This window comes from Neurospora tetrasperma (genome assembly GCF_000213175.1).
Source record: "Neurospora tetrasperma FGSC 2508 unplaced genomic scaffold NEUTE1scaffold_6, whole genome shotgun sequence".
NCBI lineage: Eukaryota > Fungi > Ascomycota > Sordariomycetes > Sordariales > Sordariaceae > Neurospora > Neurospora tetrasperma.
In genome coordinates, this window is record NW_009799104.1 from 3,612,974 (window position 1) to 3,640,957 (window position 27,984).

At 52.3% G+C, this 27,984-nt stretch overlaps 8 protein-coding genes across 8 annotated transcripts; 2 read left to right on the top strand and 6 right to left on the bottom strand.

The window, feature by feature from the left end:
* Window positions 1-4,442: 4,442 nt before the first annotated feature.
* Window positions 4,443-6,486, top strand: NEUTE1DRAFT_69824 (uncharacterized protein; the record flags this gene model as incomplete). Its single annotated transcript, XM_009856470.1, has 6 exons — window positions 4,443-4,602; window positions 4,769-4,919; window positions 4,973-5,256; window positions 5,325-5,710; window positions 5,772-5,839; window positions 5,914-6,486. 6 exons carry the CDS (start codon window positions 4,462-4,464, stop codon window positions 6,288-6,290), a joined length of 1,407 nt encoding a protein of 468 aa, XP_009854772.1.
* Window positions 6,487-8,743: 2,257 nt separating this feature from the next.
* On the top strand, window positions 8,744-10,389 carry NEUTE1DRAFT_50014 (uncharacterized protein; the record flags this gene model as incomplete). The annotated part of the gene is made up of 5 exons (XM_009855593.1): window positions 8,744-9,044; window positions 9,165-9,283; window positions 9,365-9,562; window positions 9,669-9,737; window positions 9,811-10,389. Coding segments are annotated over 5 exons (1,266 nt in total), but the record flags the coding sequence as incomplete, so codon positions are not given.
* A 541-nt stretch (window positions 10,390-10,930) lies between these two features.
* NEUTE1DRAFT_113301 (endoglucanase EG-1 precursor) lies at window positions 10,931-12,322 on the bottom strand (the record flags this gene model as incomplete). Its single annotated transcript, XM_009856471.1, has 2 exons — window positions 10,931-11,638; window positions 11,714-12,322. 2 exons carry the CDS (start codon window positions 12,320-12,322, stop codon window positions 10,931-10,933), a joined length of 1,317 nt encoding a protein of 438 aa, XP_009854773.1.
* Window positions 12,323-12,734: 412 nt separating this feature from the next.
* Window positions 12,735-13,239, bottom strand: NEUTE1DRAFT_49266 (uncharacterized protein; the record flags this gene model as incomplete). Its single annotated transcript, XM_009855555.1, has 2 exons — window positions 12,735-12,949; window positions 13,167-13,239. Coding segments are annotated over 2 exons (288 nt in total), but the record flags the coding sequence as incomplete, so codon positions are not given.
* Window positions 13,240-14,553: 1,314 nt separating this feature from the next.
* NEUTE1DRAFT_124997 (uncharacterized protein) lies at window positions 14,554-16,579 on the bottom strand (the record flags this gene model as incomplete). The annotated part of the gene is made up of 2 exons (XM_009856472.1): window positions 14,554-15,453; window positions 15,711-16,579. The coding sequence occupies 2 exons, from the start codon at window positions 16,503-16,505 to the stop codon at window positions 14,554-14,556; spliced, it is 1,695 nt and encodes a 564-aa protein (XP_009854774.1).
* A 361-nt stretch (window positions 16,580-16,940) lies between these two features.
* NEUTE1DRAFT_141144 (uncharacterized protein) lies at window positions 16,941-18,122 on the bottom strand (the record flags this gene model as incomplete). The annotated part of the gene is made up of 1 exon (XM_009856473.1): window positions 16,941-18,122. The coding sequence occupies one exon, from the start codon at window positions 18,120-18,122 to the stop codon at window positions 16,941-16,943; it is 1,182 nt and encodes a 393-aa protein (XP_009854775.1).
* Window positions 18,123-18,828: 706 nt separating this feature from the next.
* Window positions 18,829-24,773, bottom strand: NEUTE1DRAFT_113304 (uncharacterized protein; the record flags this gene model as incomplete). The annotated part of the gene is made up of 3 exons (XM_009856474.1): window positions 18,829-19,479; window positions 19,536-24,624; window positions 24,700-24,773. The coding sequence occupies 3 exons, from the start codon at window positions 24,771-24,773 to the stop codon at window positions 18,829-18,831; spliced, it is 5,814 nt and encodes a 1,937-aa protein (XP_009854776.1).
* A 1,606-nt stretch (window positions 24,774-26,379) lies between these two features.
* On the bottom strand, window positions 26,380-27,495 carry NEUTE1DRAFT_88505 (uncharacterized protein; the record flags this gene model as incomplete). Its single annotated transcript, XM_009856475.1, has 2 exons — window positions 26,380-27,022; window positions 27,088-27,495. 2 exons carry the CDS (start codon window positions 27,493-27,495, stop codon window positions 26,489-26,491), a joined length of 942 nt encoding a protein of 313 aa, XP_009854777.1.
* Between the last annotated feature and the right edge of the window lie 489 nt (window positions 27,496-27,984).

Below are 27,984 nucleotides of genomic sequence, written 5' to 3' on the forward strand. Positions count from 1 at the left end.
TCGTACGTTAGTTCGTTNTCCCTCCCCCCCCNCCCCCCCGGGATTGATTCGGCTCAACAAGGGACTGGGAAATCTGGAGGATAGGTATGAAATTCCCTGGGGTGGTCGGGGTATGTATCTCGCGGATCGGCATACCGACCAACCAACATCGTCGCATCGCGCAGAAATTCATCCATGTTTTCCTCTGTCCACTATGTCGAACGAAACATCCACTTTGCCTCGTGCTACCAAGTAGACTAGACTTGTCAATCCTCCTCCCTCTTTTCTTGCTTGTAATAAAGGGTCCATCCATGGTGAGGATTAAGCGTAGAAAATCTTGAGAGGGTTTGTGGGTACCAGCGAGGGGGGCAGTCCAACCACTGAGCGCGAGTGCGTGCCTGGCACTAATGTAGTGTAGTGTAGTGTACCGAGCGATGAGCAAAACTACCTAGCTAGCATTCAAGCGGCGGAAGATCGACCGAACAGTGGAAAGGGAAGGGAAGCTTGTTGTCGCGTGGACAAGGCGGGTCGCTTGGGATTACCTTTTACAGTACATACTGCATATTTTGCGCCTGGCCTGGCGAGAATTACCTAGGTACCTGTGTTGTATGGTTTTCCTCGCTGACTGAAATTGAACAATTGCAATTTCTTGGTCACGTTAAGTGTAGTTGTTCAGAAACTCCGGAACTCCGGAAAGGTGAGTATGTAGCACGCACGTGAGTCGTGTAGAAGAAGATTATGAAAGCTTGGATGATGGATAACTGCAACTCCTTTTGTCCTTTTCTTATGGTACCAAAGTTTCGGTTCGGTATTTGCATCTTGCATCACGGTGACGAGTTATACTCGCTACCATGTTTTGGGGAGACCAAAAGCCGGTGTTGGTACCTTGGCTTTGCTTTCTCTGGTAACGGCAACGGTAATGGCACGGACGAACACCGAATTCCAATTGGAGGCGCGGAAGCGAAAGCTTGGAGCCGAGCAAAAAAACTTCCGAGTTTCCGTTCGGTTGGACTCGTTGGCGGCGGTCATTGAGCTTCTTTAGTCGTGGCTTCTGATACGCTGAAAGTCCGAGAAAATGGTACATGACGCGGTACTTGTGGGATATCGCAACCGTGAACCGAACACAACCGAGAATACCTACCTACCTACCTCTTCCCTATGTATGTAGCCGCGCATTAGCCTGTTTGTGACTTGAGCAGAGTTTTCCCTTATATTACCCCAGGTACTCGGGCTAATCGTCGCTTGTTGTTGTCGGCTAATGTCTAGGGCTTACCGACCCCGTAAAAGCGCTATTTGGAGGTGGGAAGAAAAATTCGGTAACGAGATGAGAGAAGGGTTTCATAGTATTTGCAAGAGAGGCTGATAACGGGACCTAGTGTAGAGTTTTGGGTATAGCAAAATAGAGAAACAAAACTAGAGGTAGTAAGAATTTGAAGCAATTTCGAAGACCCTTCACTGTAGTATCCCTTGTTCGTCTTTTGCTTCCGTCCGTTGAAAAGCCCACAAACTTCCTGGCAGCCGTTCAATTACTGATGAGACACTCTATCCGTAGAGGTAGGCGAGTGTGACATGTATGATACATGTGCAGTACGTAGTGTATGTACTGCAGCTCAGTTCCTTGCTGCGGCCTGCTCAGTGATGGGAGGAAACGTACTAGCAAAACAGCGCACCAATTTCAAGAAGGGATGGATGTTAGTGCCATGAATTCGCCTAAAAATGGTCGCCGTACACCCCTCTTGGCAGAAAAACCATTACGTACTAGGGACGGGAATGTACAATTTACCCAGGTATACCCATTGGGCATGTAAGCGTTTCATTCGGCCACCTGCCATATTGCATTAATTGCCGGTGAAGCCTATGAAGGATACAGTAAAGTGCACGCGGAAGCACGAGGGGTTCGCCCCGGTTATAACAGCGTTGCGTTTGGGACGTCAAGTCGGCGACCAAATGAAGGATACCCAGGCCAGACCTTTCCCGGGGACCTGGTTTGCCGACGAAAGTGTTTCCTCTTCTGGTACATGCATGGAAGTGGAACGTCACACAAGGCCAAGTTGCGTGGGAGGTGGTGTGGGAGAGAGAGAGAGAGAGAGAGAGTGGGTGGCTGCAACGGGATGGCACAACGGTCGGACGGGAGGTGACCGGGGTTTCAAGTTGCCAAAAAGCAAAGAAACTGAAGGGTCGTCTTTCAAATCAACGTCGCAGTGGTTTTGGAAGCCCTCGATACATAGTTGGGAAGTCACCTGTATAACGCGGACGTTATGCCAATTGTTCCTCAATGACAGTCTCATAGGGGGGAGGCTTTGACGGTACCACATGCCTAACACGGAGACAGTCCTCAGCTACGTAGCAAATGCCTGATGATATGGAAATTGCTACAAGATAGCTCGAGATAATGTGCAATCACGACTGCCAATGGATCTAGGTATAGTGCTCTGTGCTATAGCGTCGCAGTGTCGTACTTGTAATTATGGAGGAATGAGGGCCTGGTTCATGGAGGCTTCAGTTAGGGCTCACAATCCCCAAAACCACGAGTTGGGATGTCATGCCATGGTGGAGGATCCATCACGACGTTTGCGGGAAGGAAAAAAGGTGAAGGAACGTGGCTCACCCTAGTTGCGGATACTTGGCGTCAAAGGTTTTTAGCGTCCTGTCATTGAACAGACGATCTTATGGGCGTGTGAAAGTCCGCTGTTATGATTCGGTACAGATTGACGACGGGGAACGAGGATGATCATTGTAGCACAGACCAAGATGGGAATTGATGGACGACGGCAGTTGAATGGAAAATGAACGGCGAAACCAAACTGCTGGTAAAACAGAAGAAGGGTCTGAGACCTCTTTTTGCGACCTCCAAGTGTTCTGTTGCATCCGACGCTGCGGTTGAGATTAAGGTCTGGATTGTCCGTTCGCCTGTGTTGCCCTTTTCGTGCACACACATCGGCACATGCCAGACGGCAGACAACAAACGGGATGGTCATTCAGGCACACCAATGATTTCTCAACTGTACCTTGCATCATTGTCCTGTTCCTGCTTCTGGTGGTCGTGGTGGTGGTTACGGAAAATAAAAATCTCCACCGAGGCCCGTCCCGGCGTTCGATGACATGTGATCATCAGCATCTTCGAAAACCGCCAAAAAGTAGAATGTGAAAATGCGCAGACACCAACGCAAGAAATGAAGAAGGGGAAAAAAAAAAGGTACGTACCGATGAAGAGGTCGCTAGTGTACAGCAATCTCCGTTCGCCAATCGCTTGAGGGGTTGAGCTAGCGGTATGTGGGGCAAGAGGGGCACCATCAAAAAGAGGAAAGGGCATCGCTGACCAATCTGGCACTCCCTGTCAGTCCTTGGCAGTCCTGACCGGCCAGTCAATTGTGCCTTTGGCAGCTGGATTGCTTCGCAGCTGCCCACGTGCTTGGCGGGAAAAACACCAAAGATGGTGAATCTCGGTCTCGTCCCACATTTTCGAGTCGTTTCGACATTCACGCTTCCCCCATTCATCCTGCCTGCGCCAACTAGACCATCCCACATTGGGAAACACAGTCCACCTTCTTTACAGAATCCACAACCATGCGGGTCGCGATAATGCGAGTCAGCATCCGCCATCTTCCCTCAGACAAACATGTTTGGTCGCCTTTTTTGCGGTGGACCAAGGCAAGCAGATGATCCCCCTGGCGATTACAGACATCATCGCCAAAACAAACTCGACATGAACTGTCAACAATCAACAGTCGGCCAGACCTTTGCGCTTTGACTGCCGGTAACCGAGTCCGACCCTACATCCGGCAGGTCCTGCAATGAGCCTCAGGGGAAAACGGTTTCTAGGTATCCAAAGACGGTAGGTGTCTTTCGTTGCGACGGTATGGTGGCTAAATCAACTGAAGAAGACGACCTCAATGAGAGCCTACGCTGATCGGCATACAAAACAGACTCCACCAATGTCCCACATTTTAAGTAACACCACTACGGCCCATTCCCCTGTTACTATGTATAATACCGCAGACATGGCTCCCTATACACTACAATCGCGTAGCTCTTTGGGGAATTCTCGACAAGGTCAAAGACAAGGTCCTCAAACCAACCCTGCCTCCTGCAGAACACCCCTGGGACAATGGGGCTCTAATCGGTAGAGTCTCCTCTCTGGGGGCGACCCCCCGTCCGTCCTTGAAAGGCTGCTTGGTTCTGGGGCAGAGTCGAGAACATCTTTAATCCTGTGGCTCCTCTGTCCCTAAGAGGTCCCACAGTCTCGCCTTCTTGCTCTTCTTTCAGGTTTAGGTGTGCTGTCTGTGTCTTCAACTCCGTCGTTCGTTATCTGATCCATACGCCAAAACGCCGTTCATATACTCCGCTCGAATATCAAAAATCCGGCCTGTGTCCGGGTTTCCGAATATCTTCATCCCGAGAACGACGTCGACGACTGTGTGGCCGAAACTACCAAAAACACCAAAGGGTTAGAGCATGTGTCAGTAGAGGGCCATCCTAATCATGGGATCCATCCGAACCACAGTTGCCATTCTTGGCCTGTGCCTATTCTTGTTCTTCACCAATGTCGCCTCTGCCGAACAAGTCATCGAGGCGCCACCAGTCAATCTCACGGAGGCCTTGGGGAGCTTGCCACATTGCGCTGTAAGAATACCGACACCAACGCCATGAGCACCAAGCACCAACATACCTAGTCACCCACTTCGACTATACTATATCTGGTCATCCAACCGTCGAAACCCAACTTCACCGAGCCCACATCGACATGCGTGGCGAGAATCACAAGCTGAACAGTGTCTTTTCCATATAGCTCAATTGCCTCGTCAACACCGTCACCACCGTAGGGACATGCGGCACTCTGTTAAACCCCAACCTGGCCGACTGTGTGTGTCACAGTCAGGAAATCAACGACCTTTCGGCCGCGTGTATCCATGGGGCTTGCACTATCAAGGAATCTCTTAGTGAGCACCTCCAATGAATCAACTGCTGGAGTGAAGCTAACCCTCCCTCGAAGCCGCCAAGAACATCACCTCCCACCTCTGCCACGAGCCCATCAGGAAGAACACCACCATCGTTCCCGTCCTTGCCGTGTTCCTCGGCCTTGCCCTATTCGCGGTCGTTCTGCGGGTGCTTGCCCGTGTGTTGACCAGGGCTTATTTCTGGTGGGATGATTTGTGCAACCTTTTCGCCTTTTGCGGTTGCATTGGTTTCAGCTCTCTCAACTTCAGATCGATCGACCATGGCTACGGACTTGATATTTGGTATGTCAAGTTTGACGACGTCACTACAATCTTGAGGGTAGGTCTAAGCTCGGCTCTTTTGGTGTACTTTTGCCTCGGATGTATCACTAACAGCGAGCGTTACAGTTATTCTACGCCAACATGTTGCTGTACACGGTCTCCCGCTTTTTTGTCCGGGCCTCCATCATTCTCTTCTACCTCCGCGTATTTCCCAAGGACAACAAGGTCAGCCGCATTCTTACCTACACCATGGCCTTCAACGTCGTCTACAACTTCAGCTTCTTGTGCGCCGTCATTTTTCAATGCACCCCCATCAATAATTTTTGGTTGTCTTGGTCGGGAGAGAGCCAAGGTCACTGTGGAAACGTGCAGGCACTTGTCTGGTCCGCTGCGGGTACGGGTATCGCCTTTGATATTTGGTTGCTTGTCTTGCCGTTCCCTCAGTTGTTTGCTCTCAATCTCCACTGGAAGAAGAAGGTTATGGGCTGTGTGATGTTCAGCGTTGGTGCTTCGTAAGTTACTACAGAACCGTCTGCTTTTTATTGTACAGGTTACTAACTTTGTTGTGCGCAGTGTCATGATCATCAGTTTGATCCGACTCAAGACCATTCCCCATTTCGCAAAGGCCGAGAACCCAACCAGTACGTTCCACCACAACTACACCCGGATTACCCAAGCACGTCGGATGAATCACTACTAACACATAAAATAACAGGGGACATTGCCGATCTTTGCATTTGGTCTGGCGTCGAAATCGATGTCGGTGTCATCACCCCCTGCCTTCCCAGCTTACGACTGCTGTTCCGCAAGCTGCTCCCCAGCATCCTCGGGACAACCAACAAGTACGAGCTCGAGCCCGTGTCAGCCAGCGCCAGCACCGCCATGAACAAGAGTCTTGCCAGCAAGAGCAAACCTACATTCCACGAGTCTACCAAGACGACAATGGACCACGGCCACGACGGGTCGTCGATAGGGACCAAGTGTACGCATGATGATGATCACTCGCAGTTGCATGGTGCAAGCTGTGAGAGCATTACCGAGCTGGTTACCGACTCGGATGGGGATTTCAAGAAGATGGGGTCCAAAGTATGACACTTGTCTACACGAAAGAAGTGCTGTCAAAGCGGGATTTGCTTGGGATTTTTTTCTTGGTTTCTTTTGTTCTTTTTCTTTTCTCTTCGTTTCTTTGAGTTCTGGATACAGTAATACCCGAACTGGAACAGCAGACCTGGTTGCACACAACAGTCACACACACACACACACACACACACACACACAAAAGTTCTTTGCGTTCCTCGTTTATGGAAAAGGCGGCAAGAAAAGCTGAAGCTGGAGCCAACGCACGTCTCATGACATAAATTTCGTGTACGTCTATTATATGGGTTGATGGATGGATGGATGGATAGATGGGCATTATGGAATTGACATTGGAGGAATACCAAGGGACGACTGAAAGAAGAAGGGATGGGAAGCGATGGGATGGACGAGAAATCCGAGGCTACCTAGGAGGCAAGGAAGGAAGATACATGCATGGATACCAGACCTGCTAGGAATGAAGTGGAACATTTATACGTCATTTTACTTGAATTGACGGACTATTACCATCAGTTCACGACAGATCAAATTGAAAGATTCATATATCTGTGGTATGGAATCGGTTTCTGGACTCAACTGTCTCTTCGGTAAAATATAAATAATTTTTTCAGCGGTCACATCGATGTCTGTATTGTCTGAGTTGGAGGATTCAGGTGTGTGCTGTATATGGTATTTAGTGGCAATTTTTCGGAGGAGCAATCCGCAATGTCCGCAAAGGTAGATAGGTAGGTATTAACAGCCTCATCTAACCTCCGGTCCAATCCGTTCCGAAAACCCAGAGGAAAATCAAGGACTTAAAGAGGCAGAGGTAGGTACCTAGGTAAGTCGCGTCTCCTTGACTAGAGGTATAGTAGTCCCTGACTCCTCCCCGTCCTGACCTCCAGTGAGGACAGTCAGCGATGGAATCCCGCCCCCTTCTTTACTACCTCTACTTAGGTAGTCTTCCCAGCTGAGTCAAAATGTCAAAATGTCAAAAAGTTAAAAAGTGGTCGGGTGTGTCCAGGTGTTTGCTCGACTGGGTTGATTTGTTACGGCAACTGGAAAATGGCGTGCGCCGAAGTGATTAGATCTAGGACCAGTGTTGACTTGACTTGTCAGTTATTGTTGTTGTTGTGGTTGAAGCCATCACCAGTTCTTGGCATTCTCTTTTGGCACAAGTGGATACGATTAACCAATGGCTTGTACCCTGTAGTGTACATATATAAGTCGGACTTTGTTTGTCCTCCTTGTCCCGAGTTCTCTCTCTCTCTGTCTCTCTCTCTCAAGCAATAATTAACACTTTAACTACTACTACGTCGTTCATCGTGATTACTTCCGCATGGTTGGTTCAACAGCTGTCACACTGTCACGGAATGGCCCGGGATTAAGGGAAAGGGACCGCGGCCTCTGAAGTCCGGATCCGGGTCCGGTGGAAAGTGGATTAATCGGACGGGCGCCAAGCAGGACGCCAAGCCCGAGGAGAGTGGTGGTATATGACGGATAGGTAGGTATTCTACACTTTCCTTCTTCCCTCGACGCCGTCCCGCTATCTGCTCCTTCCTTTTCTATCATCGGTGCGAGATTACCTCTATGAGTGGTTTTCCCGCTCGCAATTCTTTTCCATTTCTTTCTTTTTGCTCTTGTACCGACGTGCGTGCACTTCAATACTTTACTTGGTATACTAGTGAGTAGTGACAGCGAAGAAATCGGTTAGGATCGAGTCAGTGTCAACACTCTTCTTGGTTCCCTCTTCCACTTTGCCCAATCATCGACGCCTTCCACTTGATTATGGTCAGTTCGACTACAGATTTGCATCTTATGGGCATTGGATGGTGATAATGTTGTTGTTGTTGTTGTCGTCATTGACTCTATCCCAACATCGTTGCGGAATTCGTCCCAAATCATCATCATTGCCAACGGCCCCTCTCCCTGCACCCACCCGGAATCCGAACCCCCAAACTTCGGCATGCCAAAGCCCAGCAATTATGATCGCCATGAGGTCTAAAATCCGAGTCAAACACCGTGACGGCAGACAGAAGAAGCTACCGAAGCTAGCAAGACGATCAACAACCATCGACCTATAGTAGACTTGAGCAGCCCCAGACTTCCCCGCAAAGCCAAAATAGCAAGCGCTGTGAGTGGTCCAAGATGTGATGCCACCCCTCCGTCCGATCTCGTGAATGGCTTCCGGGACCCGCGGGTGCGGGGAAAGATGGTCTAGAAATGTCGGTGGGAGGGATGATATAACAACGATTGGATTCCCAGATGGTCGGGACCTTGAACTCCTTCTTGTCACTCTAAATAACCCAAGATAGATTCACTACCTTTCACAAAGCAAGCAACCACCAGACCACAATGACAGAAAACCAACAACCCCGTCCCTTCAACAAAGCAAGTCTACCACTCCCAACCCCCTTACATATCTACCTACCTACTTATCTTATCTAACAGACATCAAGATCTACATAATAGGCGCCGGCCCCTCCGGCCTTCTCCTTGCCCTGCTCCTCTCCCGCCACGGGCGTTCCCCTTCCTCCCCCTTCGGATCACCCGGCGGCGGCGGCGGTATCCCCGTAACCATCCTCGAAGCCTCCCACCAACTCGATTCCCGCCCGCGCGCCGCCCACTACGGCACAGCATGCATTCCCGACCTCATTCGCGCAGGCATCATTGACAAGATCCGTGATCGTGGATTTGTCCTGTCGACCATGACGTGGAGGAAGCCAAGGACTTTTGAAGAAGTGGGCGGGTTTGAGTCCAGTGGGTTGAGGGGTGTTTCGCTAGATGGGCTGGAGGGAGTTCCGGAGGGGGTGTGGGGGTTGGGTGGAGGAACTGCTAAAAAAGGGAAAGGAAAAGGAAAAGGAAAAGGAGAAGGAGAAGGAGAAGGAGAAGGAGAAAAAGGAGAAGATATGAGGACGCATTGTCTTGTCTTGCAAGATTTGTTGGAGGTGATGCTTGAGGAGTGTGTGGAACGGGGGGTGGAGGTGTGCTGGAGGCATAGGGTTGTGGGGGTTGGGCATACGGGACTTTCTTCAGGGAATAGGGATGGGGGAAAGGATGGGGAAGAAGGGAAGGGAGAGGCAAAAGGGGAGGAAAAGGGGGAGGAAAAGGGGGCTTGGGTTGAGGTTGAGGTTACGGGGGAGGATGGTGAAGTCAAGGAGAGGAAGAGGTTTGGTGGGGAGGGATGTATCGTGGTGGGCGCGGATGGAGCGAATAGTGCGGTTAGAAAGGGATTATTTGGGGATGAGTTTCCGGGGTTTACGTGGGATCGGACGATTATTGCTACGAATGTGAGTTTCAAACCCGTTGCTCAGAAAGAATAGATGGAAGGAGTGCAGACAGTTCGAGATGTAAATAAAGAAGGCCAACATAGCAATTACTAACATACGTGAACAGACATACTACGACTTTGACAAATTCGGCTGGTCCGACGCCAACTTCATCATCGACCCCGATAACTTTTTCGTGCGTCTTCCCCCATCACTCCCTCCATCTCCCTCTCATCACTAACCTCTTCCACCTCTGGAAATAAACACAGATGGCAGCCCGCATCTCCCCCTCCACCCCCTCCCACCCCGCCCTCTACCGCATCACCTACGCCGAAGTCCCCAACCTCACCCACGCCCAATACCTCTCCCGCCAACCCTTCAAATTCCAATCCATCCTCCCCGGCTCGCCCACCCCAGACCAATACCAACTCCTCACCCTCTCTCCGTACCGGATGCACCAACGCTGCGCGCCCTCCTTCCGCGTTGGCCGTGTGCTCCTAGTAGCAGACGCTGCCCACCTGTGCAACCCGTGGGGCGGCCTGGGTATAACAGGCGGGTTCGTCGATGTAGGCGGGCTGTATGATTGTCTGGCGGGGATCTGGGATGACAAGGCGGATGAGGAGGAGATGTTGGAGCTGTATAGTGAGAAGAGGATGGAGAAGTGGAAGACGATTATTGACCCGGTGAGTCAGGAGAACTTTAGGAGGGTGAGTGGGCAGCTTGCGTTGGAAAAGGATGAGTTTTTGGGGGCGTTGAGAGAGGTGAAGGGGGATGAAAAGGGGGTGAGGGACGTGTTGTTGGGGATGATGGCGGTTAGGTATGATTTTACGGGGCATTATAGGCGGTGAGGCACTGGAAGAAGAAAGGGGTGGAATGGATGGGGTTGAGTGTGGTTTAGGCTTTTGGTCGAGTGAAGCTCGGCAATTGGGAAGATTGGACAATGGGAAGAAACGGACCAAGAATGATGCTGAGAATTTCGGGAGATGGGATTTTGTCGGGGAATTGGTCGCGGCAGCTGAGTAGCAATACCGAAGACATTGAGAGGTCATTGCTCAGGAAGTGGATATTTTTATCGCACAATGCTTCATGACACTCACAGATTGCTCGACCAGACAATCTCCAACCTTGTCAGCTTCCCCCCTCTGAAATCCTCCCCCAACAAACTTTGCTTCAGTCCCGCTCCTTCTGTCGTCAAAAACTTACATCCGCGCAATGTAATCGAGTGTCTATTTAGAGTTCTGATCCCGGAGACATCTTTTTGAATTGCTACTAATTTTATGCCCACGAACAGAAGCTTCTTCTCCAATGCGATTTGTATCCAAGAAACCTTATATACATCCTTTTACACAACAAACAACAACCACACCACCCACCAAGTTTTCTTTCAGTTCAAGCACTCAACCCCTTCGCAACCCGTCTAACACCATACTTCCCCGCAGAAGCATACGTGCTACCCATCTCTCCCCACTTGATATTCGAAAATGTCACCCGCGCATCCGGCTTCTTCTGCAAAATCAGCTTCGGATCGCCCTCGGTCGCACTACACGGTCCACTGTCCCCGGCATCCAACCAATTCATGAAACCGCTCTCATCCGCCCAGATACTAAAGATCAGCACCATGCCCCTTCCCATCGCCTCGCCCATGGTCTTGAGTCCCCCGCGCTGCATCGTCCACGAAGAAGTCTTTTCGCAGAACTGCGTACTAACTGAATCCGTCGATTTCCCGTCTACGGTGATTGCCGCGTTCTTGATCAGTTTTCCATTCTGATACCACAATCGGCGGATCTCCACCAACACGCCGTCTTCGCGGCCATTGTCAGTCAGGAATTGTGTGGTGACGGTGAATTTCTGGGTGGTGTCGATGGTTTTGGCAGGAGGAGCAAGGCCGTAGAAATCGTGGACTCCCTTCTGGTATTCGTTGTAAGTGCATCCCCACTGGTCGCAGACGCCCTGGGACTGGCCGCACTCGGTGTCTCCCGTGCACTTGTAGACGCGCTCAATGGAGCAGGGGTGCGGGGTGAAGGACTTTGCGCGGGCGTTGGCTTCGAAGATGTCCATTTCGTTGCAGCACGCGCCGTGGGTTTTGTTGATGTTTGCCTGGAATGGAACCGCGTTAGCACTTACCCACGCAGGTAGAAGTAGAAGGAACGGAAGACAGGATTGGAGACAAACCTCGCCATTGATAAAATCCAACTTGGGACACTGCGCATCGCAATACCCCGTACCATACTCCGCTCCTGCAGCATTGAGTTCCCCCCGTCCACCATCCATCAACATCTCGCTCAAGTAAAACGCCCCGTTCATGCCACAAGGCAAGTTACTAACGTCCACATCGAAGGAAATCTCCTTCCCCAGCAACTTCACAGCTTCATAGTTCTTGCCGTCCTCAGCAACGAGATAAGTACGCGGCGAACTCGTCTTGTATTGTCCTGGGTTCGACGGGTCAGACACCCACTGGTTCAGCGTCAGGGCGTCTCCTTCGGTCTTGACTCCCAAAGAAGCATAGTCGACGCCTTCGAGAGCGCAGTTGGCTGCGCAGGTGGCGGCGTCGGGGCAGAGAGGACCGCCGACGGTGCAAGCGGTCGATGGGTCACCGATCTTGTGCAGAGGACGTTGAAAGGCGTCGAGGACGATGGAGGTTGAGACGGTTTGGCACCCGCCGGAGAGGGTGCAGCGCTTGGTGGGCAGTTTGGGGTGGGATTCGGGGGTGAGGGTGCCGATTTGTTGGGCGGAGACGAGGGAGGCGGTTAGGCCGGTCAAAAAGGCGAGCTTGTGAACCATCTTGGGCGTCTGTCTGAAGGCCTAGGTAATGACGCTTAGATGACACCGATGGAATGGATGCAGCCGGGTGGTGAAGTGTATAGATGCCATGGTGGATGACTGATGATATATATCACGACCGATGAATTGTGTGAAGTCTGTCGGGAGATACAGGGCCTTGGGAATGACGGGTTGAGAACACCGAATACAACCTCCAGACCGGCATTGCCGTCTCTCCTTGGATTTCGCCACGTTTGAGCGGAAGAAAGAACCGAAGTCGAGGTCTTGAACTTGTGTTGATCAGGGATCGGGGCATGATTCAAGGGAGATTTTGGCGGTGGATGGTGTCTTGAGACGGAGTGACACCCCGACATGCGGGTACATAAGGGGATTTCCAAGGTTTTGGAAGACGTTTATTACGAGAGAATCGTGCTTATATCCGGTGACGGTTGTAGCAAAATTCGGAAGTACGGGCCATTGTCCAGGACGTCACGACGGTGGGCTTAGTTCCGTTGCCGGCGAGCCTTGTTCCGTTGATGTTGGATGCCATTTTCGGTAACTCGGTCACTCGGAGCCGATGGTTCATCTTGGCGAGCTTGGATCTTGGTCCCTGCCATTTCCCCGCATGTTCCGGTCCAGACCCTGAGGCTGTCAAGTTTTTGAAGGTATGGAGAAGTCAGCAGTTTGAGGTTAATAGAGTTGTCTCAAATGAGTATCGTTATGCGGATCTGAATAGGTAAGCAAGAAGAGCTGGCCGCAAATCTGAATCAGGTAGCCGAATGATCACACCGAACCTCGAGAGAAGCGCTCCAATCGCCTAAGGGTCTGATATGCCTCTCGCGGTCCTTATTCCCTTGAAAAAGACAATTATCCCCGGTGCGCCCCATAGTCTTGAAGGATGGTCTTGTGTCCGAGGTGGCTTTTTTATTGCAGTTAAGGTAGTAATAGGATAGGTGGTTATTAGTACCGAAATTTGTTAGCGGTTCCTAGGCGCGAAGTCGCAATTTCCAGGCGCTGTGAATCGTTACTATAAGAGGCTATTAAACAAGAAGATAAAATATAATTAAAGTCCTTTATTAGGATATTAGAGACTTTTACTCTTATTAGAAAGGCTGGGAATTAATAGCTATAGTTAAATATTATTATTTAAATTGTAAAAATACGAAATTAAAATTATAGCTAAAGCTAAGTAATTAGGCCTTATTAAACTACTATATTTATTAATATTATATTATAGTTTAATAGTAATTTCTTAAGAAAAGTATTATTATTAGGGTTTATTACTAATTTTATATATATTTTTTAATAACTTCTAATATATATATAACTATTAATATATATCGCTAAATCGTCCCTTATTTCTCAACTTTCTTCGTTTTCCTTTTCGCTTCTTCAATACTTATTTCTATTTGTAAATCGGCATTAGCCATTAACGAATCCCGTCCATCACCAGCTCTCCAAAAGCGATTTTACCTTTCCTTAGACTATTTTACCGATCGATTCCCCGCACCTCGCGAATATTATTTAGCTCCGGCATTTGGACGATTGAACGCTTTGAGGCCATAATTAACAACTTTCCGGATCTCGCAAATCTGAAATCGTTACCTGTCGCGTTCTCCGTCTCAAACGTGACCACTATATATTTCTTCCCTTCAACTTGACTTTGGGCCTCCACCCCCCAAGTTGGCCAAATGAATATAGGTCGGTGACGGTAGTCACTTGTTCTGTCAACTTACTGAGAACAACTTCATATAATCATCGTCCGCCTATGTTCAATATTCATTTAACGCCATGACCAGCTTCCTCTTTTCTCACCCAAGAACCTTGGATGGTACCGAGAATGGACGTGGTCAAGTCACCGTCACAGTGACAGCCTTGAGTCTCCCTGATTGGACACCCCAATCCCCAGATTCATGGACAACCAGCGTGGGATAATCCTTAGCATTGGTCATTAACGTTCCCAATTTGTTCAAATTCAGGACAATGCATGGTTTACACCCTCTTCGGCTGTTGGTGATACTCGGTCGGCATTGGCCGCCATACCCTCCAGGTGTCCTTCATTCTCGGTACAGAAATCGCGACGTTTATTCCTGTTCAATCGTCTACCATATATTCTAGGTGTCACTTTGCCTCAACAGCGGACCTACTTTGTCTTCCTTTTAGGTCCAGCGCTTGAAGTTCACCCGCGCCTTCCCACCTGTCTCATCCACTCCAATTCACCAGCTCATATCCTCCCATCACCACGCCCCCTCTCAAGTCCGAATAGGAATACACCCCATCAACTTCACTTTCACCCTCCTTCCCTTCCCCTTTGCCCCCTCAGCATTATACAACCCCTCCAAAGCCTTAACCTCCCTCAACGCATCCCTCACCCCCTCACTAACCTTGACCTCCTCCCCTCCTCCCCTCCCCCACACATCCCTTTTCCCACCCCCATTGTTTTCCTCCCCCAAAACCTCCCACATACTTCCTCCCTTTAAATCCCCCTTATTTCCCATCCCCATCCCCATTCCCGTCCTCATCCCAGTCCCTATTCCCTCAACATCCCCCTCCCTCACCTCAACAAACAACGCCTCACTCCCCTGTCCTTCCCCTCCCATAAACGTATCACACTCAGGACTCACCCAAAACCATTCGCTTCTTGGACGAATCTCCGGATGGAGGATATAGATCGTGTCTAAACTGGGTAAGTTATCTGGATACAAGAATGCCAAGTCGGCGGGTAATGGACCGGGGCCGTTGGGAGGGGAGGCGGAGTCCCAGAGGAAGGCGACGCGTTTGAGGCCTTGGAGAACAGGTAAGGCGGAGGAGAGGGTGAAGGGGTGGGAGCCTGATAGGTTGGTTAGGGCGGGGGAGGTGGTGATTAGGATGTTGGAGGGGGATGGTTGAGTGGGAGAGGAGGAAAGGTGGTAAGGGGCAAAGGTGATGTACTGCGAGCGTTTGGAGGGGGGTGGGCGGAGGAGGCAGATGACGTCTGTGGAGACGTCGATGGTGGGTTTGGGTTCTGGATTTTGCGAGTTGGGTTTGATATCGCTGGTATCCTTCTTATCATTCTCCGTTGATGGTAGTGGATACAGCTCGGTAAACAACTTCCTCCTCGTTAACTTCTTCTTAATCATGTCTTTCATTGCTAGTAGGGCGTGGTCGCGCATCTGTTTTTTTTGGTTTGCTCCTTAGTTTTTATTTTTTTTCCACTTTTCCTCTGTCCTCCAGTTCTTTACCCCATTTCCCCCCCTTTTCCCTACTTTCCTTCTTTACCCTTTTCTCCTCTCTTTCCCCGTCTTTTCACCCCCATTTTCCCCCTTTCCCTCATTTCTTCCCCACATCCCACCATTAACATCACCCATACCCATCTCTCTGACTGACGGGATAGAATTCAAGTACTCACCACCTGATTCCCAAAACTCACCCCCGGAACAACCGGCCTCAACGTCGTCACCGAACTTCTATACTCCTCAAACCACTTGAGGAACTCCTTCCCCTTCTCCTGCTGCTCCCATGGCGTGTTGGGATCTTCTCGCTCACATTCATCCATGCATTGTCCGAGATCTTGTAAGATGTGCGAATCGTGGATGATGGCGTCTTGGACGAGGGAGAGCTCGAGAAAATGGAATGTGTTTCGGGGATTCTTGGTCTTTGGAGCTGGAAAGCCTTTGGGTTTGGTGGCTTGCGCGGGAGCTGGAGCTGGAGCTCTAGTGGGAGGGGGCGGAGCTCGAACTGGGGATGGAGCCCTAGATGGAGCCCTAGATGGACCGCGAGAAGGCGCTCGAGAAGGCTGCGCTGTCCTTGCCGGTGCCGGAGTCCGATTTCCACTGCTTGTACTTGGAGCTGGGGAGTTCCTGCCAGATGTGGACCTGTCGTTTTGTCTTTCTCTTGGTGGTGGGGATAACCGACCAGACCTTAAGCCGCCTGGCTGGTGATTGTTGATGATCTGGTTACTTCGTCGCGGGTAGGGTGGTGGTGACCTGGATCTTTGACGGTTGTTTCTCGATCCGCCATAGTCCGATCTCGGCGGAGGATTGCGTCGGTCTGGTGGGTTTCTCGACGATGAGCTGTAGTTTGAATTCGGGTAATTTCTCGCTGGCGGGTAATCACGTTCCCTACGGTTGTCGTCGTCCCTTTGGTCTCTTTGTGGGCGCGGCGGTCTTGGTGGTAGACCGCGGTCGTTGTCGTAGTATTTTTTCTCGGGGTATCGGCGGGACATCTTGGTTGATGGTAAACTTTTGGTGCGGCTTTCAATGAGCACTCCTCTTTACAGAAAAAACTAACACGTTCAAAACCAAGGATGCCGGAAGGAAAACAGAGGAGGGATCATTGCTTTTGACTTTTGCGACGTTCAGTTGATACAGCAAAGCACACACGTTGTTCTGGAGCAGAACCTTCATTGTTCGCAATACATCCCACTGCCGTCCCTGAAATAGAACATCCAAACAAACAGCCTTTGTTTCTTTACCCATTTATTCTATTCATCGAACAAAGAGTATCGCCAATGCATCACATGCCTTATTCAGACCAAGACAGACAATAGCATTCTTTCTCCCGTCGTCTTCCCAGGTTTCCAACCCGTGAGCCATGCTTCCCGCAAACACAACCCAGCTTCTCCTCAAGAATAATGTATTGTCGTACCCCAAGACAACATCTACCGCCCTCTCAATCTCCTCAACCACCCTCCAGGTCTACCACTGCCATTAGGTCCCGCATCTCTCTCCCCACACCATCTACACTTCCCCCTTTCCATTTTCTCCCTCCCATCTTTCATCATCTTCACCAACTCCTCCTTCTTCTTCAGAACCACATCATCCCGTCTTAACATCTCATGCCACAACGTCAAGAACCCTGGCTTCTTGATGTTGCTCCCAATTCCGTTTCGTCTCCCTTCCCCATTAACTTCCCCTCCTGTTTCCCCATCCCCATCCCCATCTCCATACTCACTCGACGAGCCCTCAGGCCTCTCCACCAACCCCTTCAACCCCCCCGGTAAATCCTCCCAAAGCGCCACCTGCTCACTCCTCACCCTCCCACCAACCCCATCCTCCATCGCCCTCCTCCCCTCCCCCCCAGGACGAGCATAAACCCCCCTCCGTCTCCTCACCCACGCCAGAATCCCCGCTCCCAGCGCCATATCCCTCCAACTCGGCGGTTCCTCCCCGTCTTTCCCACCGCCTACACCAATCCTAGTATCAAGTACCTGCACACACGGAATCCTCAAGTTACACTCCTCCGTTCTTGAAGCTAGAGCATGTACTCGAGCAGCAAAGATGGGTATCTGTTGGACGAAAAACTGTTCCTTGTCGGCTGGGGAAAGAAAGTTGAAGAAGGCTTGGCATTCGAGGCGGGAAATGGATGCTTGTTGGCGGAGACCGGGGATAAGGTCGACGCCACCTAGCCGGACTTCGAGTTGGGTGAGACCGTTGGAGAGGTTGGTGGCCGCTGCAAAGATATGCTTATTTCGTGCTCGGGCTTCGGCGTCTATTTCTGATGGTGCGGTGCGAAAAGCAAGGTCGGACTCAGGGCGCGGGATAGGGGGTGTGCTGGGGATGTTTAAGGGAAGCATGTCACTCTCGGGGTCGAATGTATTTGGTGGATACGGCATGTCAAAGTACTCGGTTGGAGTTGGTGGTCTTTGAAGCGGGGCCGGAGATGGTAAACGGAGCGAGCTGATGATGCCTATTGGAGGTATCGTGGGAGGAATGGCCGAAGGACCCCCTTCGGACTCAGTCCATGCTGCGAAATGAACTCGTTTCTCGAATTTTGGTGGTGGAGGAGGGACCTCACTCGAGGACAAGGGAACAGGCTTTCGTTCAATCGCGTGAGTTGACATATTGAGATCAAGTTTCCGGGCAAGATGTTCGACTGAAGACAGGTAGAGGGATGTTCTTGCATAGGATACAAGGCAGAAAGATGGATACAATATAAACGTACCTGTGCATGATCCACGCTGTTTCTCGGCGAGGCCGATGATGAAACACGGACTTGGACTTGAAAGGATGGCGGAAATTGATTGTGACGGTCCAAGGTTGAGCTGCTGGGCGATTGACGCAAGCATGTTCAGTACTTCGATAAGGAGCTAGTTGATCTCGTTTGCCGTGATAAATTGGAATGCGTCATGACATGCAATCACTGCGAGGAACGACATAAAACACAGCGGCAAAGGTTTCCCACGACAACAAGTTGGAATTATAGCTGTCAATGAGAATATGGCCAAAATTGTACAGAGAGTGACGAATTGCTGCCCTATTAGTTTGAAGATCCGACTCATCATCGACTCGACTCTTCCACCTCTCATTACATGCCGTCGTTGTGAAGATCACCCCTTTTTGTAAACACAATTCTATCTGATCACCAATTCACCAAGAAATCCCACGACTGTCACCCCATCCCAAGGACGGAACGACAAGCCGTAAAAACATGCAAATGGTATTCGAAATATTAACACAATTCCCAAGCGGGACAAATGAGAAAAAGAGTGAGAGAACCGCTCAGAATCAAAGTCAAGCGACTTGTCATAAAACAAACATCTCAGCCCTTCAGCGACGAATAGACCAACGTAGACCCTTGGCCTTCACCTCTTCAGAAACACCCCAAGGCTTTTGAGGAGTAGAGGCGGTGTTTGGCACAAGTGCCCGGCATGCGGCAGTGGTGCAGTCATTCTCCGTCCAGGCGACCTGGAAGTCATCAGCCCACCAGGTCACGGGCTTGCCGGCAACCGTCAACGTGATGTTGACTGCAGTCAAGTTGGTGAATTGCAGTGCAGTAGCGGAATCCAGGATCTGATGGCGGAGAACACAGCTGTCAATGTTCTTGCAAGCGCCAACCACAAAAGTCTTGTTCGCCTGGATCACATCGTGAACACCGTTCCACTGGATGCCCTTGACGTTGAAGACGCATGGCTCAACAGTCGAGTTGCAACCAAGACTGACACCAAGGAAGTCGAAGCGGAAGCAAGGGTTGTTGCGAAGCTGGGCGAGGCCGATTTGTGCAACGTTCTTGGATACGCCATCGTATTGAACCATCTGGGACCCAGAGGACGGGACAAAGCGCGACTGAGGTGGAGGCACGACACGGAAGTCATCCGAGAACAAGAAGCGGTGATACGGGCGTGGAACAGGCTGATGGCGCACAACCATGGCACTGTTGGTGTTGCTGTTCAGTGTCTCGGGAGCGGGAATGTCATCAAACTGGAGCAAACGTCAGTGATCTTGAACTGCAGAAAAGGGGCCAAGGACAAACTCACCCTGAAGGTGTAACCACCACGATCACCAAGTGAGCCGCATGCAACAGACGCCGTAGAAACCGAGTCAGGGGCAACCGAGGAAGGGGTGGGAATAACGGTAATATGCGCAGCACGGGGGTGAATGTGGCCAAGGCCAAACTCGGTCTGGGGAGGAGGAACCTCTTCACCAGCAGAGGACTCCGGCGGGGCCTCGAATGACAATGTGGGAATCGCCTGCTCATCTGACGAAGTGGAGGGCTCGGGAGTCACAACTGGAATGCTCTGGCCACCGCCGGATGAGTCGGTAGGCTCGATAGGCTGGCCACCGCCGGCAGTGCTGGTAGGTTCGGTAGGTTCAGTAGGCTCGATAGGCTGGCCACCACCGGCAGCGCTGGTAGGTTCAGCAGGCTCGGCAGTCAGAGTGGGAATGGCTTGGCCCTCGTTAGAAGAGCTGGGAGGCTCAGCTGTCAATGTCGGGATGGCCTGTTCACCGGATGCAGTGCTGACGGGCTCCGGAGCAACGGCGGAGGGAGTCGTGGGCTCCGAACTGATCACAGCAAGGGTGGAACTGCTCAGCATCAGGACAGTAGATGAGTCACTCGGTGATGGTAAAGAAGGCGCCGAGCTAATGACAGCCAAGGTTGAGCTGCTTAACATCAAGACAGTGGATGACTCGGAGGACGAGGCTGGTGCAACAGCGCTGGCGGAGATATAGCTGGTCGAAGACTTGGTACAAGTGGTGTCAATGGAGTACGTCGGCCACATGGTAACAACAGAGGGACCAAAGCCGCCGTTCTGACCGGGGTCAAAGAAGGCGCCGCCATTGCTGGTGGTACACGAGGTGGTGGTGACCAGTGTGTTCTGAGGCCAGACAGTGAAGATCGAAGGCAGAACAGTGACGACTTGAGGACCCTGAGCAGGTGCCGTCGCAATCACAGCGGAGGGCTGTGCCAAAGTCAAAGTGGTCGCAAAAGCACCACCGCCAATTGTAGAGGGAGAATTGAGACCGTTACCGGAACCGTTGGGATCGATGGTGACAATGCTTGGGCCAGAGCCAGGACCAGAGCCAGAACCAGAGCCGAGAGTGGTGGTAAATGCAACGACCGAGTAAAGACCAGAGCCAATAGGAATGGTTTCCGATAGGACAACCTCCGACACGGTCAAGATAGGACCATTAGATTGAGCCGCGCCAACTCCTTCCTGAGTAATGGTGAAAATGGAACTGGCACCAGCGTTAGGTGAACCGTAGCCTTGAGGGCCATTGCCAGAACCGAAGGAACCATTGTCCGAACCAGAGGGGCCATTGTTCGAACCAGAGGGTCCGTTGCCAGAGCCCGATGGAATGGTGAAGGTGAAGGCAGTGGCAAAGCCAGTTGCACCGGGTTGTAGACCACCGGCAGCCCCGGAAGGCAATTCAGTGATAGTCAAGACAGGACCAAGACCGGAGTTGGGTGAGCCATAACCCTGAGGACCGTTGCCCTGTCCGGAGCCTTGGGGTCCACTACCTTGCCCATTGCCAGGCGACGACAAAGTGACGGTGAATGCAGTGCCGACACCATTCCCACCAGGTTGGACACCTCCGGTTGGAGCAGCACCACCCTCAGTGATGGTCAAGACATTGGATGGGCCATTTTGAGTGGCTGCTGGGTTGCCGCCACCAGGAATCGTGAGAACAGTAGGATGTCCATCAGGTCCAATCACAGTGATGACTTCTCCACCGGGAAAAGAGCCGCCATATGGAGTCGCAGAAGGCTGGGCCGTGATGCCTCCAGCACCGGCCGGAACGGTGACGATGGATGGTGAGCCAGAAGGCAATCCCTCAGTCACAGTCAGGATGCCTCCCTGACTGACAGGAGCCGTGTTGCCGCTGGCAGGAACGGTGACGGCGACAGGTGTACCAGAGAGCGTGAGAGTAAACACTGTGCCAGCTGCAGGAGTGGCCAAGCCATTGCCTCCCTCGGTGACAGTCACGAGGCCGGAGCCAGTGGCGGGGTTGCCGCCTGGGTTGCTCTGAGGAAGAGGCACAACGACCGGTGTGCCGTCAATGGTGATAGTGAACTCGCCATTGTTAGGGGAGCTTCCAGATCCAGACCCTGTTCCATAGCCAATGGGGGACGGACCCTCAGTGACAGTCAAGATATTGGAAGGGCTGGAGCCGGAGCCGCCGCCAACAGGAATGGTGACAACATACGGTGAACCAGAAGTGGGAGTGATGGTGAAGACCGTGAGGCCACTGGGAAGAGAACCAGCACCAGACCCGGCACCAGAGCCGTATCCGGGAACATTGGCAGAACCGCTGGCAACAGTGGGCTGAGCGGCCGGAGCAGTTGCAGGAACGGTGATGGTGAACAAAGTCCCAAACTCAGAAATGACAATCTCCGATGAGGCAGGCGAGGTTGTGAAAGGCAAGGACCCAGATCCAGGAAGCGTGATGGTAAAGAGAGTTCCCGACTCTGAAATGACAATCTCGGAAGGTGTGGGCGAAGGACTAGACGGTTGTCCCGTCACATCAGGAGTGTATGTGACAACTACGGGTGTAGCGAACCCATCAGACGGCCCGAGGGTGATCGTGATGGGAGAAAGCCCACCAGAGGAACCAGTGGGGTTGGAACCAGGTCCGAATGGGTTGCTACCACCACTTCCATACCCTGCAGGACCACCGCTGACCGAAGGTGATGAGCCAGATCCCGATGATGGCTGAAGCGTGTAAGTAACGGCATAGGAAGACTCGGTTTCGCTTGGTCCAGCAGGAACGGTGTAAGTGACAACGACGGGAGACCCAGAGGGAGCAGATGGAGAACCAGCAGGTTCCGTGACGGTAATCACGCCAGGTTGATCACTACCGCCGCCATAGCCGTAAGGATCGCTTGCAGACGGACCAGACCCGGAACCGGAGTTGTCAGGAACAGTGACGGTCAAGACACCTGATGGGCCATTGCCACCCGAGCCGTACGAGCCGCTTCCGGGGAAGGAACCGCTGGAATCGGTGGTCTCGGGAACGACAACAGTGACGACACCGGGCGGGCCATTGGTGTTGGCAGCAGAAGGGAAAGCGCCAGAAGGATAGTCTGAAACGGGAACCGTGAAAGTGACAAGGCTGGGCTGGCCATTAGCTCCGGTAAGTGTGAGGGTCAAGCAAGTCGACTGATCATCATCGCCTGAACCAGAGGAGCCGCTTCCGGGAGTCGGTGGAACTGTGACGGTAACCGGACCTGAAGGGCCATTATAGGGTGCCGATGGAGCACCACCATTAGGGAACGCTGAGGCAACTGGAACGGTGACAGTGGCAAGACTCGGCTGGCCGTTGGCTCCAGTAAGCGTAAGAGTCAGGCAGGATGACTGGCCCTCGTCGCCTGAGCCAGACGAGCTGCTGCCAGGGAGACCAGAGGCGCCTGGAAAGGGGAAAGCTGTGACGGTGACCGGATCCGAGGGGCCATTGTAAGGAGCAGAAGGAACACCGCCTACGGGGAAACCAGAACCAGCGGGAACAGTGACAGTCAAAAGGCTAGACTGACCATCAGAGTTTGCTCCAGGAATTGTCAGCGTCAAGCAAGTCGACTGGCCGTTGCCATAACCAGGACCGCTGCCTTGGCCACCCGAGCCTGAACCCGGAGTGCTGCTGGCAGGAGCCGTAAGCGTGACTGTGGGAGCTTGGTTGCCGGAGCCGAAGCCAGACTGACCAGAACCTTGGCCAGGAAAAGACTGAGTGGGAGCGCCAGCTTGGGGAACAGTCAAAGTGATAGTGTCGGGTGATCCATTACCCGCAGGCGCAGCAGAGCCGCCATAAGGAGGGTAGCCATTTTCGCCTGACGATCCGCCATTCTGACCGGGCTGAGTGGCCTCGGGAACAGTGACAGTGACGGGCGAACCGCCATTCTGACCGCCTTGGCCGGGAGACGAGCCGGCATCAGGTGTCAAAGTGAAGACGCCGGTGTAGCCGGGCGAGTTGCCATCAGCAGGGACGGTGTATGTGACCAATGTGAGACCTGATGAATCCCCAGCGGAGACAGTGCTGTGAACGCCAAAAGGACCAAGTGGGATAGTCAGATCAGTCGGTCCATATGAGGAGCCCGGGTCGCCAGGTGGGTAGGGGAGGTTGGGTGTCACAGTGAGAGTCTCGACCAGAGGAGTGGGCATGCCAGGCTCGGCAGGAATCGTGTAAGTGATTGTCAGAGGATTCAGACCGCCGAAGAATGGTGGGTAGGACTCCTTGCCTCCCTGAATCGTGGTGAGCTGAGGCAAAGGAACGGTGAGGGTATTGCCGGAACCAGGGTTGCCGGAGCCGCCAGCCCCAGGTGTGAGCGCATCGGAGCATGTCGAGGAAAGGAGACCTCCAGGCACTGGCAAGTTGGTTGGCACTTGTGGACCAGCCGATGTACCGCCAATGACAGTGACAAGCGGACCAGATGTCGCGCCATTCAGGCCAGGAGCTGAGACGATGGTAGACCATGACCCAGGACTGTCTGCAACGTCAGGAATGGTGACAGTGAGCACAACAGTGGCTGACTGGTTGGGGCCTTCTGGTATTGTGAGAGTGACGACTTCACCGGCCTGCCCAGATATCTGAGGGACAGTCACAGTGACTCCTGCTGGTGAGGAACCGGAGCCCGAGCCGCCGGGAATGGTGATCGTGATGCCGGAACCAGACCCTGGAGAAGCTGCGCTGGGAGATGCTTGGAGAGCAGTGACTGTGACAATTGAACCAGGGGAGGCACCGTTGCCGTCATTGCCAGCACCAGAACCAGCGCCAGGTGTGTTGATGGTGATGGTCGATACTGGGATGGTGACCGTGCTCATGGGAGTAGAGAGAGCTGTGATGGTGATGGTGACAGGTTCAAGGGTACCAGCAGAGCCAAAGGGAGAACCGAAGGGGGAAGACTCAGTGGTGCAGGTGGAAGAAAGAAGACCATTGTTGCCAGAACCAGAAGGTGAACCGAATGACCCGGGAGACCCGGCACCAGGATCAGAACCGCCAACAGGAACCGTGAGAGTGAAGACCGAACCAGCTGGGGCAGCAGCAGTCGGAGAGTTGCCGCCGGGGACAGTGACGAAGACAGTGCCTTGGTCTGTCTCGGTGCTCGTGCAAGTTGTGTCGATATCGTAATCGAGGCTGTGGAAAAGACAAGTCAGCAAACAAGAAAAGAGACAATGAGACCGGATGGAGAAGGGATGGGAAAGAACTCACTTGCGAGGGACAACAGCACCGGATGTTGTCCAGGCTATGCCCGAGAGCACGCCCAGAGACGCGTTAAGACGCATCTTGGTGTCAGCGACTGGATGCCGAAGTGGTGATCTTGCCTCTCAAGGTGAAGAAGAGAAGATAACAATTTGGACACAAAGTAGGTGATAATGAGCGTAATGCCAGAAGAGAAAACGCCAAAAGGCAAGAAAGTGGGCGGAAAATCTGATGATGCCGAGATCAACAAGGTGAAGAGAGGCTGGGTTGAGAGGAGAAGGATGAGGAGGATGAAAACAGAGAACGACAAGAGGAGCAGGACGACGGTCTTATGTAGGCCATCTGAAGAGCCATCCTCGTCTCCCACCATCCAAGCAGATGACGAGAGGTCGGGGACGAGCAGCATGTCAACTTCCTCTGCGTTTAATGGTCATAACATTAACGAGGAAGGTGTTGTTGTGGAAGTGGAAGATTGCGCATCGTGGACAAAACAGAGGAGGCAAGCATGTGGCCATCAATCGTGCGAAAGTTGACCAAGTGGGAAGGACTTGATGGCATGAAAAGCCACTCTCGACCGCAGCGGAAATGAGAAACATGATGTGGTTGATTGTCATGGAAGGAGCTCAGGGGACTTTAATGAGGGGACTGGTCCATGTGAGATCATCAATAAAGACGTTCCTTCCTCAACTGCCATCTCTGTCTGTAAGAGAACTTGGCCATCGAGATTTGGGACTGAGAAAATCCACCCGAACTTCTGTGGTACTACCCTTTCCTTGGCATATTGCTCCTTCCCGCTTGCAAAGTCTTTGTGATGACCAACATCATCGAGGACCGACGGATTGAGATTGGACACATTGACTGCGGTGGAGCAGCAACGAAGTCATCCTCGTCGACCTCGAATCGCGGCAGGAGTGAAAGGAGGCCGCACTTCCCATTGGGAGTCGTCCCCAACCGAACCAAGGTGCAGTTTCGAAGTTGGCTGGCGGGCAGGCTTCCACGGAGACGGGACTGAGTTGCAAGATCGATGTCCCTGGTAAGAAGCGCTCGCATGGATGACTGCAGGTACCTCTACCCTCTGCGATGGACGGAGCTGAGATGAGTGACCTTGTGTTCCTTCCTCCAGTCGTCCCTCCTTCCGCTGACCAAACTCAAAGTTCCGTCACAACATTCAGTTGCCCCAATAATCCCTGGCAAATTTGTTCTCCTTGGCAGTTTCCTGCTACTCAAGCAACCGAACTGTTTGTTTGTCGCCGTGCTTCTTTGAGAAATATCGGGAAGGTTCACGCAGCATCCGAATTCCATCCATCACTTCCACATCCATGCTCTGAATCGAATGATAGATGCGACTTGCGGCAACTCCACGTCGGCTGATCGTTACGCAGGGAAAGACCGTTCATAACCGAAAGGGACGACTGAATGTTGTTTCAATCACCGAGGTACGTGTGAGTAAACGGGTTGGTTCAGTTCTGTGCGTAGCAATGCACTGGCGAGTACTGACTCTAGTGGTTATTCTTTTCTTTCTTCCAGGTGTCGAGGTTGGTGTGATATTGATTTGTTGAAGATAATGGAGCGTGACACCCTCAGTAGAAGTACATTGCAAGACAGCAGTGAGTGGGAAACCTATGTTAGGTCGGACAGTAGGGAAAGAGTACATAATGTAGCTGTAACAAAGAATGACAAGACTAGAGTGGCCTTTCAGTGATAGACTTTGGGTACCTAAAAGCACAACGAGGCATTCGCTGGCCAGGGAAAAGAAACATACTAAGCACTACGTCTGTTGCTTATGCCAGTCCATAATCTATACCGGATCGTCATGGTAGATACCATCATGGTAGACAGGCTCGTCTGGCTGGTTTCGAGTCGCTTGGTCGCTGGCAGTGACGGGCCGTCCAACTCTGACCCGCGACCTCTGCTCCAGTTCTGCTACCCACAAGGCGGCTCCAGCGCTGGTAGTCAAGAGGAAGAAGAAGCTCAGCACGGGTATCAGCTGGAGGACCATCGCTACGGTTCCAAACCACGTGTACTCCCACGACCAATAGCTGCGTTCCCGCTTCATCTCCTGCTTGCTCAACCCTCGCAGCTGGAACCATCTGTGGTGCGACAGCTTCCCGTACCGAGAACCGGTAATCATGAGAAAGGCAACCGTGCCACCGTACGGTATCAGGTTGAGCGGGAGAAAGACGATCAGCTCGATGATTTGTTTCAGGCTGAAGGGTTGGAACTCGGCCTTGGTGGTGGGCTTGCCCAACATCTTGACCGACGTGGGCGCATCCGGGAAAAGCAGACGATGGGGCGCAACGAGGTCGGTCAGTCCGTGGTTTATTAGCGTTGCCTGTTAGTCATACCGTTAGCAGGCTTTTTCCCACCTTGCAGATCGAAAAGCCCAATTTAACCTACGTCAAAGATATCCACTTGGGCCTCGTCGACAAAGAAGCCTTCAAACAGAGCCTGGATCACCACATGGCCCTCTCCCAGCACGAGCACTATCGCATTGAACCAAGCCCCGGCCTTTCCCTGGAAGATCATCAAGAACAGCAGCTGGGGAATAAAGGCAAAGGTAAACAGGATCAGATACACCAGGAACGAGATGATGGACAACGGGAGTAGGCGGCCTAGGAACACGGGATAGAATTCGGGATGGCGCAAAAAGTAGTATATGCCTTGGATAGGGTATGCGGCAGCGCGAAAGGCACGACGGGCACGATCGACGGGGCCGCGAAAGGGCCGAAGGAAGATTTTCAGGATGCGCCAGAGCAGCGGGCTGCTTCGGCTTCCGCCACCGCTGGCGTCGGGGAGGGAGGGCATGGCGGAGGTCCAGTGGTGGTGGTGCCTGGTTTATGCGCCAGCGACGGGTTTGTTGTTCAACTTGCAACTGAACGGATTTCGATCTGGTATCGGAAGGAGTCTGGAATATCGCCGTGGTCTGAGAACAGGACAAAGAGTGAAATGCGAGTTGCAGGTGACACCGACCGACCGGGCGGCGTGACGTCTGCACCGCAAATCGTCGTCGTAACTCGCGGTTCTCGTGTTACACAGGTTTGTCAGTCTTGCCTGCAGTTGGTCGGCGAGCCTCAAGCGCTGGGCTCGCTACACACTGTGGACTGCAGTGCCGGCGGGAGAAAGCACAGTGGGCTGGCTGGCGGAGTACTTTTGTGTTTTAACGGGTTAACGGCGGGGTGGGACAGCTGTCTACCCCACACTCGGAGCAGAGGGAGCACGGGACTCGGACCGAGAGTGCTCCACTCACAAACGACTATGTGGAGCCTAGACCACCCGAGGACTGGAGCCTTTGCA